The 22,243-nt window shown below is 39.4% G+C and overlaps 1 protein-coding gene across 1 annotated transcript in view; it reads left to right on the top strand.

Moving 5' to 3' along the window:
- Window positions 1-5,130: 5,130 nt before the first annotated feature.
- The window catches only part of DEPDC1B (DEP domain containing 1B), a 54,131-nt gene continuing 37,018 nt past the window's right edge, over window positions 5,131-22,243 (top strand). The window contains exons 1-2 of the mRNA XM_019742994.3: window positions 5,131-5,298; window positions 13,215-13,480. Coding sequence (XP_019598553.1) covers window positions 5,251-5,298; window positions 13,215-13,480 — 314 coding nt within the window. The 5' untranslated portion in view covers window positions 5,131-5,250. The remainder of the gene's footprint in view (window positions 5,299-13,214; window positions 13,481-22,243) is intronic.

Below are 22,243 nucleotides of genomic sequence, written 5' to 3'. Positions count from 1 at the left end.
TGCTTATAGACAGAATGAATCTCATTAATCTTTAAGAGAGAAACTTTTCCAGTTTAGTTTCACTAGCTTATTCATTTACCCATTTAATAAACATTTATGGATTGTCACTGTGTCAAGCACTGTACCAACCAAATTCATTATTTTTTTCTACTGGAGTATTGCAATAGCTTCCTAACTGGTTTTCCTGCTTCCATGCTGCCCTCCCCTCCTATGCCCATCCCAGTCATTATCTACATAGCAGCCAGAGTGATGTTTAAAAAGACCTATTTAAGATCTTGACACTCTGTTGCTCAAAGCTTTCTAATGCATTTTTAACTAATTTCAGAGTAAAGTCCAAATTCCGTGGCCCATCATGTGGCCTAGAAAGCCCTTCTCCTCTCTGTATCCAACCCGTCTTCTCCACACTCACTCTACTCCAGCAAACACTGGCCTGTTCCCATGTTCCCTGGACACGGCAAGCATGTATCCACCTCAGACGTTCACATAGGCTGTTATTCCATCATCTTAAACAGCTGTTCCTTTAATTCATACAGATTGTCTACTAAAATGTCACTTCATCAGAGAAGTGACATTTAGCCACCTGAGCCAAAATAGCAGCGCCCCCCACAACCCTCTCCTCTTTCTTCTACTTTTCTTCCCAGCACTCAGTTACCACCTGATATATATATATATATATATATATATATATATATACAGATCATGTGCGTATATATACTTTTAAAAAATGTATTATAGTTGGCTGATTGTCCCCTCCCCTACTAGGATATCAGTTTCTGGAAATAAGGGCTTTATTTTATCTACTATATTGCAGTGACTCGAACAGTGTCCAGCACATAGTAGGTACTCATACATGTTGAACAAATGAATGAATGAATGTAAATTCTCTTATTTCTTTGTGGCATTTATTTTTTAAATACTAAAGTAAAAATATTATTCAACCATTTCAATGAAATAGTATGGTTTTATATTTTTCACATATTTTTATCATTTCTTGTTCACCCATACCCCCTAAAATATGATGCATCCATTAGTGAATAATATTGATATAATTTCTAGGGGGGACATTTCCCCATCAAGTGGAGATGGTATAGACCAATAGCAGTGGAAATCAAGTCACGGATTTTAGAACTTTTAAGAACCTCAGCAAATGGACTGTCCTGATGGCTCAAATGCCAACAAACACAGCTGGATGCAGTGTAGTACAATTGGAAAGGCTATAGTCTAATGTAAGCAGTGAGTGACTTAGATTTCAGCAGAGGAGTTCTTTTGAAATGACCCATCCAACCAGTTGGGAGACCTTTCAGACAGCAGGACAGAATGTGGCAGTCAGGAATCCTTCTGGGAGTAAATGCACCGCTCCCAGCCACTCCCTTCTCAGTGTGATTGAGAAATATGACTTTCAGCCCCACAACATACTTGATGCCAATGTTGCTTTTTGCACCACAGTTTGGAATTTCCTCATGTCAGTGAAAAGTCAGCTTGTGATGGTGAAACTGCCAGTTCTCAGTATACAAAGACTCACCTTATACAGATGTTCTATAGCTGAATCAAAGCTTGTACAAGGATCTTGATGGCCTCCCACTAAAATATGCCAGAGAAGAATATGCATAGTCATTTATTAAAATTGCTACGCTTAGAATGTGGAAATGAATTTTGATAATTTAATTGAGATAATAATTTGTGTGGGGGGTAGTAATCTGATTAAATTTATACTTTATATGCAATGAATCCCGGTTAATACAAAAATAACAAGCCAAACCATAATCAGAGGGTTGAAAAAGAATTCAAATGTGTGACTTTTATGAAACTCATTCCTGGGAAGGGTCATTTAGATAGACTTATGAAAGGTTTCTATCTTCTCCTTTTCCCTCTCCTAAAATGTGTCTTGCATAAATATAAATGCAAAATTCAACTTTATATTTGAAAATTATCCTTTTTGATTCTTGAAGGTATTAGTAAAAACCAACCCATCAAGCAACCAAACCAAGCCAAACCAAACTCCCTGGGCTTTCATGGAAGAAGGGCTAGGTTTAAGTCCAAGTTTTGTTAATTATTGGTTATGGGACACTTAACTTCTCTAGTTAAGCAGGAACTGAGATGCGACGAGATAAAAAAGTCCTTAGTCTCATGGAGTTTATATTCCAGACCAGAGCAAGTCACTCAACTTCTCTGAAGCTTAGCTTCCTCAACAGTTAAAAAGGGTTTATTCATATTTACATATCCAAATAGTTCTGAGGATCAAATGAGATAATATGAAAAAGTTTTGAAAGCTGCTTTACAAATGTAAGGATTGTAATTCATTTCTTATAAGAAGTGGGTACCTCTTTCCAAAAAGGAGCTGAGGCAGCTTATGATATATTTATATAATATCATAGAATAAGTAGAAAATAAAGGTAGAGGAATAATATAATTCGCCATTACATTCTTTATAGTTATTTGGAATTGGCCACAAATTTGACTCTAAGTTCCCAGTAGATAAATCAGAGATAAATTTTCAGTTACAATAGTCATGAGTCTGTCAGACAAAATAAATAAACAAACAAACAAACAAACAAACAAACTAACTAACATTTTTGTGTGTGCTTATTCTACTGGGGTAACTATGGAGAGGGAGGGGGGATTGTGGTATGCTCAGGAGTGGAAAGCCGTAGGATAAACTATCTTGTGCTTCAATTTTACTTAAGTAAGTTAAAACATTTTTACATTAAATTAAAGGTATATCATTTATTTAAAATTTTTGTTTAAGTATCTACTATGTATCAGACATTCTAGGAACCTAGATGCGATGGGCTGAAAAAGGTCCTTAGTCTCATGGAGTTTATATTCCAGACCAGAGCAATGGTTTCCAAATGGATCAGAACCAATACCCTTTTAACTTTGCTAAAATGAAATTCACAGTTAATCATCCTACACATAATTAAAACTTAATCCTTTTATATAAAGGTGACATAAAAAGGAAGTAACTTATAATAAAGCAATATTCATTTGAAAATGTAAATAAGTATCTAAGCATGTCTACACCTAAAGATATCTTGAAATAGGGAGGTATTTGCATCTACTTATAGAAATAAATTTGAATAAAGGACTAAGTAATTATATTGCCTCAATATGTACCATATCCATGAATTGAACCATTGCAGATGTAGAATGTCACAGATATGTGTCTTAAAGACTACAGACTGTGTTGCTATTAAAACACCACAAGCTATGTTGCCATCCTGACATGGTTTTTTGACATGGCAAAGCAACTTTTCCTAAACAAAACAGATTACTAGTCCTGGAAACTTCAGTGTGTATAAAAACTGGCTGAAACCATTTTTTATTTAAATGTAAAATAGAGTTATGTCCTCAGCTCAGATAATTACAAAGAGGTTTTTCACTTACATGATTGCCCAGTGGGACACTAAATGTCATGCAGAACATGGGGCAGTTGTTGGTTGTGCAGCCTCACTTAAGCATCATAGGATGTCTAGCTCCTGCCCACCAAATACTGATAGTGGCCTCCTGTCTTTTTGAAAACCAGAAAACAGCCCTGCAAATGTCAAAAATACTCCCAGAAGGTGGGACCCCTTTATTTGATAACCATGATTATAGAAGTAGAAGACAAAAAATAAATCATTTAGATACAGGTAAATGCTATGAAGGAAATAAAACAGTGCAAGAGTAGGGTGGGGTGTGAGACTTCTCTATATAGGAAGGTCAGGGAAGACTTTTCTGGGTTGGAAGCATTTGAACTGAGACAAAGGGAACAAACTTAGCATGTTTAGGAACAGAAAGAAGACCACTGTGGTTAGAGCTAGGCCAGAAAGGTAGAAAGCACTGGCTTTTTAGGGCACGGAAAAATTTCCCAATTATTTTTATGCGAATGCTGAAAGACTGATAATCAGTAGCCCAGTTTAAACTACATTCTCAAAGACTGCCTTTGCAGGTAGCCTCCGATCATTTGACGATGTGCCTTTCCAGTAAAAGGAATATCTTGTCCATCGCTCATGACGGACTCTTAGGAAAATGCTCAGGGAGCATGGCCTGATGTTTTGTCCCAGCTCCCACTTGCACCACTGTGGCAGGTCCTGGAGGGACAAGGCTCTGAAATTCCTTTTCTCCTTCTGTCTCTTGTGCTCCATTGGTATTCCTTGCAAAGGACAAGCAGACCTATCCCTTGGAATTCAGAGAAAAGAAAAAAGTTTTGACAAGGATTAAATCATTGGAAGTAAAATGATCTTTATTGCTTTTTCTGATTATAAAATATGTATATATTACCCCAGGAATTTTTTGGACTTCCCAAAATGCAGATAAATACATACCTAACTAAACCAGCAAATGAAGGAAGGGTGTTAGGAAGATGGGCTAAACTGGGAATCTAATCTTTTACTAGGCTCTGGATCTTTTCATATGTCTTGTTTTGAGTACTCACTGAGGCGATCAGATTTGAACTTTTAACTCGAGTCCTAGGTATTGAGTGGTGGCCTCATTTGTTCTTACACATCAGACCACTAATTCCTAGAGGGAAAATTCTGAGCATCAAAAAGGACTCACAGCTCTATGGCAAAGCACTGAAAATTTCAGTCTGATACAACGTACAGAACTTAAATTCAAAGAACAAATAGAAAGCAGAATCCGGGCTTTTTTCCAGCTTTTCATTTTCTTACATGCCATTGACATTCCCCGTAGCCAAGTGCTTCTAACTACTTCTAAATTGTCCCTCCACTTGCAGAGGCTGTCCACTCGCTTCATTTCACTACCCACTTCTCCCAATCTTGGCAGCACCTCCGGGTTCACAGCGCACTTGGAAGGGCGAATAGGGATTTGTCTATCCAGTCCAGCCCAGCTTCGGTCACTGAGTTAGTTTTTCACAGGCGCTTTTGCAGAGAAAGTATATTGCGTGCGGGGTGGATGGGTCTAAGAGAGGACAGCAGCCAGGTTCGCCCTAGACATGGAGGAGATAACCCACGTACGACCAGTCCACACTCGCCCCTGGAGGGTGCGCAAGGAGGGACAAGAGTCAGCAGGCGACCTTGCCCAGGGTCCTTGTGCGCCCCCAGCTCCCTCCGCCGCAGGACGTCTGGGAAGAAACGCAGGCCCGACCCCCAACCCCGCGGGTCCCGGTGGCCCCGCCTCTCAGTTCCCGTCACGTGCCGCAGAGCCGCCCAATCAGCGCCCGCTGCGCGCAGGCTCGCGATTCAAACTGCGGAGCTGTCGGTTCCCGAAGAACGGAGTTGTCGCGGCCGCAGCCGCCGCTGTGTGCGGGCCATGGAGCACCGCATCGTGGGCCCCGGGCCGTACCGGGCCACCAAGCTGGTGAGTGAGCGTGCGGAGGCCTGGGCAATGCTGTCGGCCCCGCGATGCCTCGGCCTTCTCTCCGACCGCGTCCTGGTCAGTCTTCGCTTCTCCAGGGCAGGCCGGACCCGGTTTGGAGGGCGGCGGTGTTCTGGCTGGGGCGGCAGTTTTCTGGACGTTGCTTAAAGAGATGCTAACCACGATTGGAACCCAGGCTGTCGCGGGTGGGCACAGCTTTGTTCCCGAGATCTAGACTGGGTTCTCGGCAATCAACGGCGCCCCCCGATTTAAAGCTCCGGGAAGACGAGGTGACCACCCCCCTCCGCTCCCTCCAGCCTCTGTCTTCGGTATCCTAGGCCTGTAGCCGGGAGGAAGAAGACCCACCCTCATCTTGTAATGCTACCCCTTCGCTGCAGTCCGGGCAGGGCGTGTCTCCGTCCTGAGTGTCACTTGTGGTGACGCTTGAGGTTCTTTCTAACGGTGCCCTGAACAAAGGTGGATCGCCCTGGCCACGTTTCCTGCCCGTTGTGTTTCTGTTTCTGTCAGCACCCGCAAATGACGGATTGACCTGGAAATGAAAGAGCATTTGCATACCTTGATGGTCCAGGGTGCTGCCTTTTCTCCTGGCAGAAGAGCTTTGGTGTTCAGAGTTCTGAGGTGTACTTGATTTCTTTATGACCTGGAGCAAGTAGTTTAAGTGATTTCTGTTTCAAAGGATTACCATCAGTGGTGACAATTTGGTATGTCCATGGCAGGTTTCAGACAGCTTTCCGTGAAAGCATAATGGTAATTTGGGAGGAAGGGACTCGCTCCTTGGTCTGTCACCACATCTAGCCACATCTTAACTTGGGAATTAGTATCATTGCTCTATGCATCCTAGTGGATATCCAGAAAAAGATGAGAGCTAAGATCCAAAGTATCACTCGGCTATATGTATATATGTGGAAAAGATGAGGACAGAGGGACAATGGGAAATATAAATAGGGTTCCTTTTCTTTCTAGAGCTTACACTATGGCCAAGCCAGAGCTAAGAAGGCCAGCTTCTAGAAGAAGAAATCATAGTTGGGGCAGATGGTTGTTTACTTTTTTATTTGGCTCACAAACCACTTTGAGAATCTGAAAAAGATGATCTCCTTTTTACCGAAAAATGCACATGTCACATATTCATGAAATTTTACATATGATTTCAGGAGGTTTGGGGAGTTTGGCATTGTTTTATTTGTCCTCACGATTCAGTGAGTCAGCAGTCTGGGCTGGGCTTATGTCTGGGGTTCTGTTGGGGTCACTCATGTGCCACCAGCGTCTGGTAACTTGACTAGGACTGGTGGTTTAACATGGCTGCTTGACTTGCTTCTGGCTGTTAGCTGGGCCAAGTCTCTTCACATAGAGTCTCATGGTTCCAGCAGAACCAAAAGAAGGTTTCTGCTTGTGACTTTTTGTTCAGATCTCGTTGGTCAAAGCAAGTAAAACAGCTAAATCCAGACTGTAGAATTTCAGCTCCATTTCTTGATAGACGAATGTCAAAGTCACATCACAAAGGTGCCTATAAACAGGATAGGAGGAATTTATCTTTGGAAACAATCTATTACAGACCCCCCCCCCCCCCCCCCGAATTATTCATTCATTTAAAGAAATTCAACTAGTGTCAAGTCAGGTTTTCCTTTGGGCTAGCCACTAAGAGATATGGCTGGTGATAGCAGGGAACCAATAGGGTGTTTTAGAACTGTTTTCATATCTGCTTCCACTTCACAATTGTCTCTACCATTTGAAAACATCTAGGGTCAGGGCTATTGGTAGGTCCACCTTTAGGGATGAGGTGTAGCTTGTACTTTATCAGGGTTTTCAAAGACTTGACTCTCTTTTGTGGATGGAAAATAATGCATCCTTCTTCCCTCAATTTGTTCACATCACTTATTCAAGGCAAACAGAAAGGCTCTGGATCTTGGCAGAACTAGTTCTCATTCTTCTTCCTGTTTTTAGACTAAAACAATTATAAATTACATCATAATTGGAAGTGTTTTTAATCTCATATTCACAGAATTGTATGCAGTACGACTTTTCATAGATGCAGAGTGCAAAATGGACAACCCACTAGAAAAATGGCAAGTCTCAGATGAAGAAATAAAAATAACAAGATGAAAATACAAAAATACAACCAAAACATAGAGATATCATTTCTTGTCTATAGATTGACAACAGTGGGAAGAATGATAACATCTAGAGATGGTCAAAGATAAGGCAGTAGGCTCTTACACTGTTGGTAGGAGTGTGAATTGCTACAACTGATTTAAATATGCTGATATGCTTTAGAAATCTGTTCTATCAAAAGTAAGTAAATCAAAGCGTTGGTACTTTAGGTTACATAAACAAGAATATACTTTTAAAACAAATTGGAAATAGCTGTATGCCCATCAGTTAGAAAATGATCGAATGAATTATGGAACTCATTTATTTACTAACTCTATAGGTATTGACACAAAGAGATCCATGGTATGTTAAATGCAAAAGCAAATTGTAGGATATTATGTACAATATGATTGATTTTGTTTCTTTGAAAAGGAAGCAATCAACGACAATAATAAACAACACACATACATACAAAGGGAAAAGTTCTGTATACGTGTGTATATGTTTGGTAGGTATGTGGGATTGGAGAGAGACAGGACAGACTTGTATATATTTCTGCATTTAAGTTGTTACAATGCATGTTATTTTGTAATTTAATTAACAAGTAGAGGGACTGCTAATCAACCTGAGTAAATTAATAGACTTTATTTATTTAATACATTTTATTTATTAAAATTTATTTGTATTTTGAAATATTGGGTCCCAGAGAGCCATGTCTTTATTATAAAGTACTATACATTAAGTAAGTTTAGCTGATAATGATTATGATACTTTAATCAACAAAAAATAAATGAAAATATTTAACCTTTCCTCTCACTCTACCTCCCAACATATTTGATCAAGACTAAAATGAAAGCTAGGTGTCAGCAGAGAATTTTTAAAAATGTTAAAAATACATGGGACTCATTTAAAGCTATGATACTGTTCAAGGGTACTTGGTATAGTGAGCTGATGACTTGGGAAGGAGACTACAGAGCAGGGTTCCAGGCCAAGCACCTGAGTGACAGGTGCCGCTTCGCGAGTCCCCCTGAGTCTTGATTTTGCCCTAAAGTGTCTTTCCAGCTCTAGAATCGATTGAACACCCTAATTTGTTTTAAGAGGTTATCCTGGAAATTTTATATATTATTCTTATATTTGAGGAATGCATTATCTTTTACGAAGGGCTTTTTGTAATGATGATTTTATTTGACTTCACATCTACCATTACAACCAGCCAACTCATATTTACCAACTTTCAGGTTAGTAATCTAAAATTGTGGATTGCCCTTCAGTAGGATTTTATTATATGAGCATGTGTGTGGTTTGTTTTTGTTTTTTTATTAAGTATAATATATATAGGAAAGTGCACAAATTATAAGTGTGCAACTCAGTTTTCACAAAGTGAACACCCAGGTAACCAACACCCAGGTCAAGAAATAGAGCCGATCACTGAGAGCCAGGTTGTGGTCCTCACGCCCGGAGCCCTCCCCTGCCGTCCCCTGGCATTGATCTGGGACCTGGAGATCCCTAGACACATTTCTAGTTGCTTGGAGAAACCAGGTTTCCTAGTGTCTCTCAGGCTAACTCATAAATATGTCATGTGGTGTGGAGGTGGGGCTTGCTCTCTCTCGGAGGGCTTTGGCTGGCACACCTAGCCCGCTGACCTTGGAATATTTATACCCAACTTATGCTTTGGAATAATGAGAATGGACGGCAGCCACGACACTGCTGCTTTCCTGCTTGTAAGTTTTTTCCCAGTAAACCCTAAGTTATATCTGCAGCATACGGCACTAGTGATGTGTACGCAGAACCCCTTGCGTGACTCAAATCTAAAGACAGGTAATTAAATCTTTCATAAAATTTCATTTTTTATCAAATTCTTTTGTTTTGGATTTATTACTGTAGCTGTTATGCAGTTCGGTGCATATATATTTATGACTATTGTTTTTCATCAATTGTGTATTTTATCATTACAGAACACCTCTCTTTGTTCTGTTTAGTATTTTAATCCTAAAATCCACATTATTTGATATTAGTATCAAATAATAAGATTCTCTTCTGTATTCTTTGGTTTGCATTTGTCGCATTTACCCATTCCTTTTATTATCCCTATTGCTTTCTTTTAAATGTATTTCTTCTAAAGCATATATTTGAGTTTTTTCCTTTTAACCTAATGTGATAGATAGTATATTTTAATAAGAAATTTCAAATTATTACATTTAAAATAACTAATGCATCTTATTTCATTATGTTATATAGAAATACATATAATAAATGTGTTACTCTGTTTTTATTTATTGCTTAAAAAGAAATACAGCATTACCAGTACCCCAGAAGTACCTTCTGACCTCAGTTTCCACCTCCATACAAATTAAGCATTATTATAATTTCTAATGTCATGGATTAATTTTGCCTGCTTTTTAATTTTAAGTGGAATCATGTAATATTTACTTTTCATATCTGGTCTTATATCAGTATTACATTTTATCTATGTTATTCATCTATGTTATTGCATGTAGTAATATTCCATTCATTTTCACAGCTGTACAGCATTCCATTGCATGAATAAATCACAATTTATTTGTTCTGATGTTGATGGACATTTGGGTGGTTTTTGCCTATTAAGAATAGTGCTGTTATGAACAGTGTGTTTTTTGGTGAACATATGTATGCATTTCTGTTGGATATACACTGTGGAATGGAATTGCTGGGTAATAAGGTGTGTAATAAGGTGTGCATATATTTAGCTTTTATAAATATTGCCAATCTGTTTTCCAAAGCAATTGTACTGATTTATTACCTCCAGCAATGTATGAGATTTCCATGCTCCACATTCTATCAGCACTTAATATTGCCTATTTTTTTTATTGTAACCATTCTGTAGGCATGGAGTGGATTGCATTGTGGATTTCTTTTGCATTTCACTGATAATTAATGAGGTTGAGCATCTTTGCACATGTAATGGTAAATTTGGAGATCCTTTTATATGGAGTGCCTGTCGAAGTCTTTTTCCATTTTTCTATTGGAGTGTCTTTTTTCCTTGATTTGAATTTTTGTTTTGTTTTGTTTTAGAAATTCTGGTCATATGTTTTCCTACTCTATGGCTTACCTTGTTTCTGTGTTAGCTTTTAAGAGGTTAAAAAATGTTTTAAATGTGTGCCATCTTAATTTAGAGCATTGCTTATAACAGTGTTAAATGAAGTACGAAGATTAATATGCATAAGGCAAAAAGACGTTTGGATTTGACCAGGAGAAGACATGATTGGGAGTCAGAGTGGAATTAAATTGCATGAAGTTAGAAGGTGGTTTTAAAAAGCAGAAAAAGTGAAAGACCAATTAAGCATTTGCATATTAGATACCTACTATGTGTTGTACACTGTGCCACATGTCCAGGGTGCATACTGTTGGTGGCAACCTCTTTGGGAGCTTCCCAGTGTAATCTGAAACTGGCCCCCATGCATGGAGGGCAGGGAGAGACCAAAGTAAAAGGCAGACCACTCAATATTTGTAGGTGGTAGGTTTAATAAGTAAGGAAACTTACATATGAGAGTTATCTTGGGTGGCCTCAAGACGAGTAGTTTATGGCACCCACCCATCCACCCACCATATCTTAAAGTTTGTATAGGGGCCTAAACTGGGGTCAGTCACGTACCCAAGAAGCCCTGACTGGGTTTAGGCATGTACACAGTCCAAATAGTCTCATTACCACATTTCTATGTCAAGGCTGTATCCTTGGAGCAGCTTCTGGGAGCAGGGAACGCCAGGGGCAATGCACTTCCGACCTCAGTGGAGGGAGTCAGAACCTCCAGTTGCCCAGGTCCAGTTTGTGGGTCAAATCGGTGGTCATGTCTTCTTGATAATCTTCCCCAGCACATGCCTGCAAAGACCCTACTTCAGCCCTTTAAGCACCTGGGTATACTCATGAATTATTACTTGGCTAAGAAAGTTAGCCATCAAAGAAGAGAAATGTGACAATAATTGCAGACGTGGTTGGGCAGTAGAGAGTAGGGAGAGAAATCTGGAAGAAAGGCCTGATCAGAAGGGAAAATAAGGAACTATTGTTGGTCAAAATAAAAAGAATATATTAAGATCAGAACATACTGAGATCAAACACTATAGTTGAAAAATAAAAGGTGAAATCAGAAAATTTGATTTGAGTAGAAAAGGAGGTGAAAAATAAAATTCAGAGTTTGCGAAGTGACATACCGTGTTTTTCTAAAAATAAGACCAAGCCAGACAATCAGCTCTAATGCGTCTTTTGGAGCAAAATTTAATATAAGACCCGGTCTTATATTGTATAAGACCGGGTCTTATATAATATTATGTAAGACCCGGTCTTATATTAAAATAAGTCCAGGACTTATATTAATTTTTGCTCCAAAAGACGCATTAGAGCTGATGGTCCGCCTTGGTCTTATTTTTGGGGAAACAGGGTACTTGAAAGAGAAGAGGGAATGGTCACGAGAATGTCAACCGATGATTGTTGGCACCAATTCGACACTAACAGGAATCACCAATTTGAGGTGTGGTGAAGAAGAAAACTTTATTCGTGCAGATAACTCAGCTGTGGAATAGCATGGCTGTGAGGCAGTCCTGGGGTGAGGTGGCAGTCCTGGGGTGATGAGGTCTCTTTCTGGCTAGACAGCTCTGCTCTGATCTGCCTACCCTGCTCTGCTCTGCTCTGGTCTGATGAGATGTCTTTAGTGTTTCAGCTCCAGCAGGGGAAATACAGTCTTCAGTTTTCGTTGGAAAGGGAAGGGCTGCTCTCAGAGCAGAGGGGAGCTGACTTAAATAGAGAATTCCCTGCCCCTGTTTCCTGATTGGTCCGTCCTATTGCGCATGAGGACTCCAAATCCTTGGGGTTTGATTGGTCCAAATGACACTGCCTTGGTTGATCAGAATGGAGCTGTTCTCATTGGTCAGTGAAGATGCTAATGTAGCTGCACAGCTCTGATTGGACCGAGAAAGCCTCAGTCCTATTGGTTGAAATACAAGTGCAGGAACTCCTTTATAAGGGCTGACTCAGATGTCAGGAACACAGTACAGGGAGGCAGTTCAGTGTGGGCTTCTGCCTGAAGTACGGTTTGCATGATAGGCCCCTGTTTAGAAGCAGCTGCTAGGCTCTGCTTTTAAATGTTGGTCTGGGTAGCCACCAGGAGCTCTTCTTGGTACTATCTTCTTTCTCAGGGTCCACAGACTTAGACTATGAGTTTTCAGGACCTTTAGGAAGATGGACGGGGCGATTACGATCCTAAAAAGATGTTGGGAGTAATTATGTATGAAGAACACCATATGTGAACATTTCGTTTAATCTAGGGATGAGTGTTGAAGGTGTGGGTGTTGAGTGTTTTGGTTTGTTTGTTTTAATAGGAAAATGTTCTGCAGAATTTTAAAATATGCTTTGACATCAGGCACTGTATATTGTGTATCTCTCTTCCTCTCCCCATACAATACCTTTCAGGTAATAAACAGTAAATAATTAGTGAGGTAACGTTATATTAACATAGGGTTCCAAGAAGTCAATCAAGCTTATTGAGCTCACTTACCATTATTTTTGATCATATGTTTCTCATTAATGTAAAAATTTATGTTCAAATAATAGGAGAACGTGATGGCAATATCTCCAGTAAATATTTATTGAATGAATAAATTCATTTTTAAAAGTTATTTTTTCTTTAGAGTACGAAGCTTGTAAACATAAAAATTTCAAGGTTCCATCTGTTATTAAGGCAGTCTTCCAAATAGAAAAATTGCATTCGTCTCAAATATTTTGGATGTAAAAACCTTTAAAAAATCAGTTGATTACTAAATACCTTTTTTTTTTCTCCTAGTGGAATGAAACAGTTGAGCTTTTTCGTGCTAGGATGCCATTGCGGAAACATCGCTGTCGTTTTAAAAGTTATGAACGTTGCTTCACGGCGGCGGAAGCTGTGGATTGGCTACATGAGCTGCTGAGGTGCAGTCAAAACTTTGGCCCCGAGGTGACCCGCAAACAAACTGTCCAGCTGCTTAAAAAATTTCTGAAGAATCATGTTATTGAAGACATCAAGGGAAAATGGGGTCAGGAAGATTTTGAAGACAATGGTCACTTGTACAGGTAACGGCAACCAGTAAACCCTCAAGGGGAGGAGTGTGGGAAGGACAAGTGGGTCTGGTCAGAGTCTATTGAAACTTTCTCATGTGAAAGAATTTACCATGCCCCTTGGAGGGATGCTACTCCTTGGGATTTGTTGAGTGGAGAAGTGAATGTGTAGTTACAATAAAACCGATTTCAATGTTTCTTGGCTCCATAGAGCACCCCATTGCAGTCTTTTGTTGCAGTGACTTTTCAGTAAGGAAATCTTTTCATCCTTTTGGGCACCTGAGAGAATGGCTACAATAGCTTAGCCCTAGAGAATCTAAAAAGGGTGAAACAGTAGCTCTGGGTTGGGTCTTTGTGAGCAATGAGAAGCTGTACATTCAGGGGGTTAGTGGCAGAGTGGGTCTGATCTTTAAGCAGAGCTCAGGGCTCATATGAAAAATTGTACTATAATTCCCTGTTGTCTCAGCTTAGCGCTGCCAAAGCATGTCTGCTTTTCGCCAAGCATTTTTGCTCACGTTTCAATGCTATTTTATGATTGAACACTTACCACCAGATAATCTGAGGGCAATGGATGTCTCTGCTTGTACTTCCATTCCCACTGCATGCGAGGCTGTTACTGTGGAGGTGGAAGGGACCTACCTAATATTCAGGTAATGGGAGAAGACTAAAGAGGAATGAAGTCACTCAAGTCCAGAAAAGAGAAATTGTTGAGTTATCTACAGAGAGGCCTTCCAAAGTGCTAAGAAACGGGAATTAAAAGAAAAATGGAGACTGTGGACTCTTAATATTTGCTTGCTTTTATTCCAAGAGAAAAATAAGGACTGCTCTTACAACACATTTAGTGAGGGCATTTCGGGGCCACCGGGACACCTGGCTTTGAGCATAGAAAACCTGACTCTTTCCTCCCTGAACCGTTTCTTTGGCTTCATTGAGAATAGCTGCTGAGAAAGGCTGCAGAGCAGGGAGAAGGGTGGTCACCTGCGCCAAGGCTAAGACCAGACGTTGCTGTACATTTAGTGTCTAACTTCCTCATGGGGCTTCATCAGCAATCTTCAGCTTCTAGATGTCAGGATTGTCATCTGGGCAGTTAGTCATTTCTCCATTTGACAGTTATTTCTGGCTTGCTGATCGAACTTGTAATTAGGATTGTGGGCGATTTTAGCCTCTTCTGAGGCCGTCGTGCTTTTTAGCATCAGGCAGTGGACACTCTAGCCCGGGTTCCACATGCTGCACTTCACTGGGAATTCTGCAGTGATCATTTCTCTTGGGAAACTAACTGCTCATATACCATCAAGATTTAGCGAGCACACTTCTGAAAGATTCCCTGGATGAGCAACTTCCAGTCTGTTCTATCATGGCCTTACCTTCGATGCCTTTCATTGAGTCTAATGAGGCTTTTAGAGTCATCAGACCTGTAAAATAGGACCATGCTCTAGGCGGCCACCCAGCATCGACTGTGAGAGCATGTTCACTTCAATGTGAAGACTTCTTCCTATGTTCCCCTTTAAAAAACAGAGTACACACACAGATTCCATTCATCTGTGAAATAATGATTTTCCTCCTGGTTTCTCCTATACAATATTTGTGAGCTATAGAGGGAGCAGTATTTTCTTTCATTATTTACTACCTGAAAACTCACAGCCTTCCATTTTCCTGAGTGGAATTTTGTAAGTTAACCCCTGAGGTTTGATGTTCTCAGATGAATCTGGAATGAAATCTATGTAGACACGTAAATGACTATGGAGCATCTGCCTTGAATTGAGGATAAGCTACTGAGTGTGGAGGCAGCTGCTGCCCTCAGACAGCTTCCGGACTGCTGCTCCGTCAGGATCCTGAGGGTTGCATGCCAGGTGCTCCAGGCAGGAGGGGGGCAGCCTTCCCTACTTGCTCTATTTCCAACTGCTTTTTGTAGTTGAGCAGTACTACAGCCAAATTATAAGGAAAGCAGATGAGGGAGGTTAGGAGCTAGAGGAAGATTAGATTTGCAAATAGATGGAGAGTCAGTAAGGTGGAGGAATTCTAGAACATGCTTCTAAATCTCAAGTTTATGGAAGAGGAGCCTTTATAAGTAGTATTAAGAAGACTGGAATGGGCAGTTGAGAGTTCTTGCTGGGGAGGAAGGAACTAAAATTCTAGAGCACCTATGATGTACCAGATGTGTTGCATTAATTGTCATTTAACTCAACACCTATAGATGTAGGTGGTATTCTAATTTTAAAGATTAGGAAATTAATAAAGCCAAAGTTACTAACTTCTCCAAAGTCACTCTGCTAGTAGTGAAAGTGAGCTGAGGTCTCTTTCTCTAAAGCCCGTGTTGTGTGTGCCAGACTGCCTCCATTTCTACAACATGAGGTTGACCTAGCTTTTTAAATAAATTAGCAAGTGAATGAGTAAACACACAGAAAAATAAACAAGAAGCATTTGGTGTAGTCACCACATGTTTATATAGTCACAGAATTCTAATGATGTATTATTAAGTACTATATATGAAGTGATCAGCTGTCTTCAAGAAGTTCTCAAATAAAGGCGGTAAGGTAAACATAATCAGCCTAAATGTATAAATATCGCAGGGGATATGTAGTTTCCTGGGTCTGAGAGTTAGAGCAAGGCATAATTAGAGAAAGCTACATGAAATATAAAGGCTCTTACAGTATTTTTTAAAAGACAGATTGTATATACACACACATATATATTGGAGAATTTTATAACAAAGATGATGAATTAAGCTTCTATCTTGGAATGTGTCAAATTTTATTTCTAGTTTAAAAAAATGTATGTCATGTTCTGTGACTGCATGGACATTTGACAATGATTTTTTTTCTCAAGAATCAAAGAGCTGAGTATAGAAGATAGAAGAAAATAGTGAATTTTAGTGTCAGAAAGGAAAGCAAGATCCTAATATCTGAATGTTCATAATAATCAGAGGAGATGTTGCAGAGAAGTACCCAGAGCTATTAACTGAACCACTTCTTTCTGTTACTAATGCAGATGACTAGAAAGAGTTCTGGGTTTGCTGCTAGTGAAGACAACTTGAGATTGCACTGAACGGTTCTCATAGTTGAGTCTGAGGCCGTTTTCTGCATCTGAGAAAACTTCGTGGCCCTAGACTGCTGATAAGGAAAGCCAGTTACACTACCTTGTGTTTTTATAAGAAATTTCAGTTTATGAAGCAGTTTCTCTTCCATGATCTCATTTGATCTTCACAAAAACCCTGTGAGGTGGACAGGTATATATTTCATCCTCAGAGAACCAGACACTTTTCTCTCTGAAACATCTAAACAAAACACTAGACATGTTCTAGTTAAAGAGATTCTCTACTGATCATTGAGTCTGCCCATTTATGTATGTGAACAGACAATTATGTAGGATTATTTAAAGCTAATGTAATGGGTTATATAGATAGAGAAGTGTGTATTATGATAATTGCTTGTTTTGGACTATTTAATGAAGAAAGTGTTTTGCCTAGTGTCGGTCTTTAGCAGGAAGGGATCCCCATCCTGGAGCCTACACCTGGCCCTTGACCTGCTGTCACTACAATGCAAGCTCTGGTGGGTGCTTGTAACTGAGAAGGTGTCTGTGGTTTAGATGTTCTGAGCCAGGAAGGGAGTCACTGGCTCAGCTGTAGTGCTTGAGAACTAATGTGTAGAGAACCATTTTCTCTTTATTTTCGTACCTCTCTGTGTTCTTTTTATTTGTTCCTTCTCTTTTTCCTTCTTTGTTCTATCTCTTTATGTGTGTCTTTCTCATGTTCTCTTCTTTTTATTTTCCTTTTTCTTTTTCTCCGACTTCATTTTTCTCTTTTTCTTTCTGTTCCTTTCCCTGTATATTTGCTTTTTTCTTTTCCTGGCCTATTTCCAAAATACTGATTTTAATTTGAAACTAAAATTTGTTATGTAGATATCGTCAACTTTATTGAATACTGTTACTTTCACAGTTCTTAATTAAAAAGAACAGAGGACCCATGCTACCGAGATTTAAGACTTGCTATATAAAGCCACAATAATGAAGATTGTGGTGTTGGTGAAGAGATAGACGCTTGGATCAGTGGAACGGAAGAGATCCCAGAAACACACTCAAATACGGCCAGTTGATCTTTGACAAAGGTGTAAAAGCAACTTAAAGAAAAAAAGAATAGTCTTTTCTGCAAATGGTGCTGGAACAATTGGATATCTGTCCTCTATATGCAAAAAAATGAGCCTCAACCCAAACCTCATACTTTATACAAAACTAATTCAAAGTGAATCATAGATTTATGTGTAAAACTATAAAACCTTTAGAAAAACAGGCAGAAGTCTTTATGCCCTGGGGTTAGGCAAAGAGTTCTTAGACATGACACCAAAAGCATGATTTATAATAGAAAAAAAAATCATTAATTGGACTTCATCAAAATTAAAAACTTTTGCTCTGTATAAGACACTATTAAGAGGATGAGAAGACAAGCTATAAATGGAAAGAAAATATTTGCAAACCATATAAATGAGAGTAGACTGGTATCAAGATTATATAAAGAAGTCACAAAACTCAACAGTAAGAATACAAATGAACCAATTAAAAAATGAACAGCACAGTTGAGCAAACACTTCACCAAAGATAACCAGATAGCAAATAAACACTTGAAAAGATGGTTAACATAAATAGCTTTAGGGAAATGCAAATTAAAACGGTGATAAGATACCACTATGTATCTATTAGAATGGCTAAAATAAAAGTACAATAGCAAGGGCTAGTGAGGATGCAGCACAGTTGGAAATCTCATTTATTGCTGGTGAGAGCCTAACGTGGTAGTCACTTTAGAAAACAGTTTGGGTTTTTAAAGTTAAACACGTATTTACTGTATGATATGACTCAGCATTCCTGTTCTGGGCATTTACCCTAGAAAAGTGAAAACTTGTGTTCACATGAAAACTTCTACATTAGTATTTATAGTACCTCTATTGATAGTTGCCAATAGCTGAAAACAACCCAAATATTCTTCAATGGATGAATGGGTAAACACTATATCTATACAATGGAAAGCTCCTGTGCGTTGGTGGTGGCAGGGTGCAGTGGGAAGGTGTAACTACAGAGTCAGAGCAGGAGGGAGTGTTTTTTGGTTGGGGAATAATGGAACTGTTCTGTTCCCTGATTCTGGTGGTTATACAAATGTGTTAAAACTGATAGAACTGTACACCAAAAGAAAAAAAAAATCAATTTTACTATACGCTAATAACATTTTTTTAATGCTGGAGATTTGAAAATTCTCTATTTGTACCTTTAATGATGGAAATCTGAATTTACGTTGTTTTAGGTATGTGGCCCTTCAGTCATTTTCAGTGGCCCTGGGAAAAATTTGTCATTACTACCTTAGATCTTTTGAAGGGAACTGCTTTAGGAACCTCACCTTTTAGTTAATGGATTATTGGCTCCCTCTAGTGGAATCGTTTGTTTTCGTAGTAAAGCTCAGAATGTGTGCCTGTGATTTTTGTTTTTCTTTTGTTTTTATTCATTCCATCAAATCTTAGGCTCTTGTGCTATAATAGTTGGATAAGTTCCCTAGCCTTCCTACGCATCAATTTTTTCCATCTATAAAATGACAGGGATGGACTAGATCTTTAAGGACTTTTTAAATTGTAAACTCTTATGATTCCAAACATTGAGTACATACCACATGTTTCTCAATCCAAGGCAGTGATGGAGATAAAAAAAAAAGATATATATATATATATATATATAAAACATGATTCTTTTCCTCTCTAACTTTGCAGTCTCATTTGATTGAGTATTCATATGTGAAAAAGATAACTAGCAGAACTAAGGCAGTATTTAATTAATTAATCAAAATTAATCTGTAACAAACAATAAATTAGAAGTGCTACACTGGCAGTTCTTGGGTTGGCACATCTATTTTGTTTGACTGGCATAGTGCTTTTAGTCATTAAAATTTTTTCTATCTCATTTTTGTTTTTCAATTTTGTGTATTTTGTGAAAGTAATACTTCATATGGTTCAAAATTTACAAAGTACAAATGAATATATACAAGGAAAAGTCTCCCTTCCACCTCCCTTCCCCAGCTACCCAGTTCCCTTCTCCAGAGGCACTTAATGTTATCAGCTTCTAACGCAGTGTCTTAAAAAATTACGAACCTGAAAGTTTTTAGATGGGGCGAACCCACTTTAGTTGCCACACTTCCCGCCATTTCCCTACATCATACCTGACTGTATCATGATATGTTGTCTGCCTGGCCAGTGCAGGAATTGTGTCTGTCACCTATCGGTGTGGCCTGGAGTGTTTTGAGGCCTCGTGGAGGAGCAGGTGGAGGACTTCACCCTGGATTCTGAAAATAATAAGGGGGAAGGGGGATGGGAAGGGAGATGATATTTCAGGTGACAGGGATGGCAAGACCAAGCTCTTAGTCAGAAGTGCACGTCAGCTTTATATGGAGAGCAGGGAGGAGATGGCCTGGCTGGAGAAGAAGTTTTAGGTTTAGGATGTCATCAGGGTATATTTGGCAGAATTTCTTAAACACCTGGCTATGGAGGAGACTTGTATTTTAAAAGAAGGCAGCGAAGGTTAGTGTATTGAGCAGGAATAAAGTCTGTGTTCTAGAATAGAGTTAAATTGAATAGTAGTAATACGTAGGATAGACATTTGACTTTGTTTTACAGCCAAGCAATCTAAACTTTCCTGTTTTGTGAGAGTCCAGTTCGTATGAGCTTTGGTGGGAGGCAGGACCCTGTGTCCCAAGGGAACTCTAGGTGGGAGAGACTCCCGCTTTCTGCCCCGGCAGTTAGGGTGCAGGCATGTATCCTACTCCTGGGGCATCCTATTCTTGGAAGTTGGTATTTTCCTACTGAGGACTTTGAATTTGAGTGAGGGATGCAAAGAGGGGACCTCCAGAGAGGTCAACTCCTACATGCTCATGGGACTTTCTTCCTGAGGCGAAAACTAGGAGATGGCAACTACTTGGAAGAATACAGCCCTGACTGCTGCAGCTAGTCTCATGGTTATGACCGGTCCTCGTCCTTTTCCTTCTCCACTCTCCATTGTAAACTTCCTCACACTCAGCTGTCACCTTGGTGGGTTTTGGGTGGCTGGTTTACCTGGTATTGTGACCCAAAAGTCTGTTTCTGAGAGTCGGGACCCTTGACAACCATGCACTTCTCAGGCTGATATTTCTGCACATGCTCATTCACAGTTACAGTGGGACAAGGAAATACCAAGAGGTGCCAGTCATTCCTCCCTGCCCCACGCAGCCTGCCCTCTTCCTGCTGGTCTGGATCAATTACCCCTGCCATGTTAGTGATTCCTCTTCTGGACCTGCTCCCTGCCACAAGGAATCCAAAGTGCCCTGCTATCTTGTGTGTCTCCTGACAAGAGTACTTACTTCTCTTTTGAGGACAGGACCTCTAGTTGTGGGGCTGGGTCACTGGGAGGGGTGGTAAGCAGGGGGACTCTTGCTTCCACCCCATGTTCCTGAGCCATGTATTCATATGGATACGGGACACAGCACCATGTATGTCCTGTAAGTCCAGGACTCTACAACATGGTCTTGACGACAGTAGGTTTATAATAAATCTTGAAATCAGCTATGTGTCCTCCAACTTTGTTCTTTGCCAAAATTGTTTTGGCGATTCCAGTTCTTTTCACTTTTCATAAAGATTTTAGAATCAACGCATTTATAAAAATTTCTGTTGAGATTTTAAATGAAATTGTGTGGAATCTGTAGATCAGTTTGCGGAGATTTGACAAATTAACAAAATTGAGTTTTCCAAATCATGAACATATGGTGTATCTCTCAGTTTATTTATGTTTTTAATCTCTCAGCAGTGTTTTGCACTGTAAGTATACAGACTCTGCACAAGTTTTGTTAGATTGGGATCTAAGTAGTGCATGGGTACTATTGTCAATGGTAGTAGTTTTCCCTATAAATCTTGCACATTTTTAAAACTTCATACGTAGCTTACATATTTCTGATACAAATGGAATTTATTTCCTAAATCATTATTGCTAATCTAATGTAGGAGTGCCTTTCAGATCAGGTCACATCTCTCCCCTCCTTAAAAATACTCACTTGATCCTTTACTCACAATGGAATCTTCATTCATACGGAATAAGGGGCAGTTTCTGAGCTAGGAGTTCAAAGGCCTCCTTAGTTTGGCAACTAATATTTTTTTTCAGCTTCATCTCTTATTCTCCTTCCCTCAAACACTGTATGTCCCCGATACATCTTAAAGCAATATTGTGAAATGTAGTCATTAGCAGTTTTTCAACATTTAAGTGATACAGTACTATAGAGTACTACTGGCCTGGAAAAATATGTTGAATGGGTACAGAGCACAGTGAAACCCACCACGTTGCTATGGATTTGCCTAACCCAGGGTTTTCTGGGAAATGGCAGTCTCAGAGAGAGGTCAACTCCTACAATAATCACTAGTAGGCTTTTGTTTTTTTGTAATATTAAGGCTTTAAGTTACATACTAAGGCAAAGAGGCAGGCTGGCAAAAGCTGCAGATGCTGTCAATTTCTGCTGATACTAAAGGAATACTTTTAGCATATGTGATGGCAAGGAGTTTAAATCTTTGTGCCCTCTGTTGTTTATGAGTCAAATTTATTAAGATTATAAACTATGTTTTACTTGTGGTTTAGATACTCTAGAATATTTTTATTAATTGATTAGGTAATACATTCTAATTTATTTCAGGTAATTGCATCAAAGGATAGTAGTTCTGGTATGGATTATTTTCTAATTTTTTTTTTCCTTACCAATATTTGGTAACAAAGGGGCAATAGGAGACTTGA

The sequence above is a fragment of the Rhinolophus sinicus genome, chromosome 3 (genome assembly GCF_057876585.1).
Source record: "Rhinolophus sinicus isolate RSI-liver-muscle chromosome 3, RSI-T2T, whole genome shotgun sequence".
Lineage (NCBI taxonomy): Eukaryota > Metazoa > Chordata > Mammalia > Chiroptera > Rhinolophidae > Rhinolophus > Rhinolophus sinicus.
Note: the sequence above shows the minus strand (reverse complement) of the source record. Positions and strands in the feature narration are given on the sequence as shown.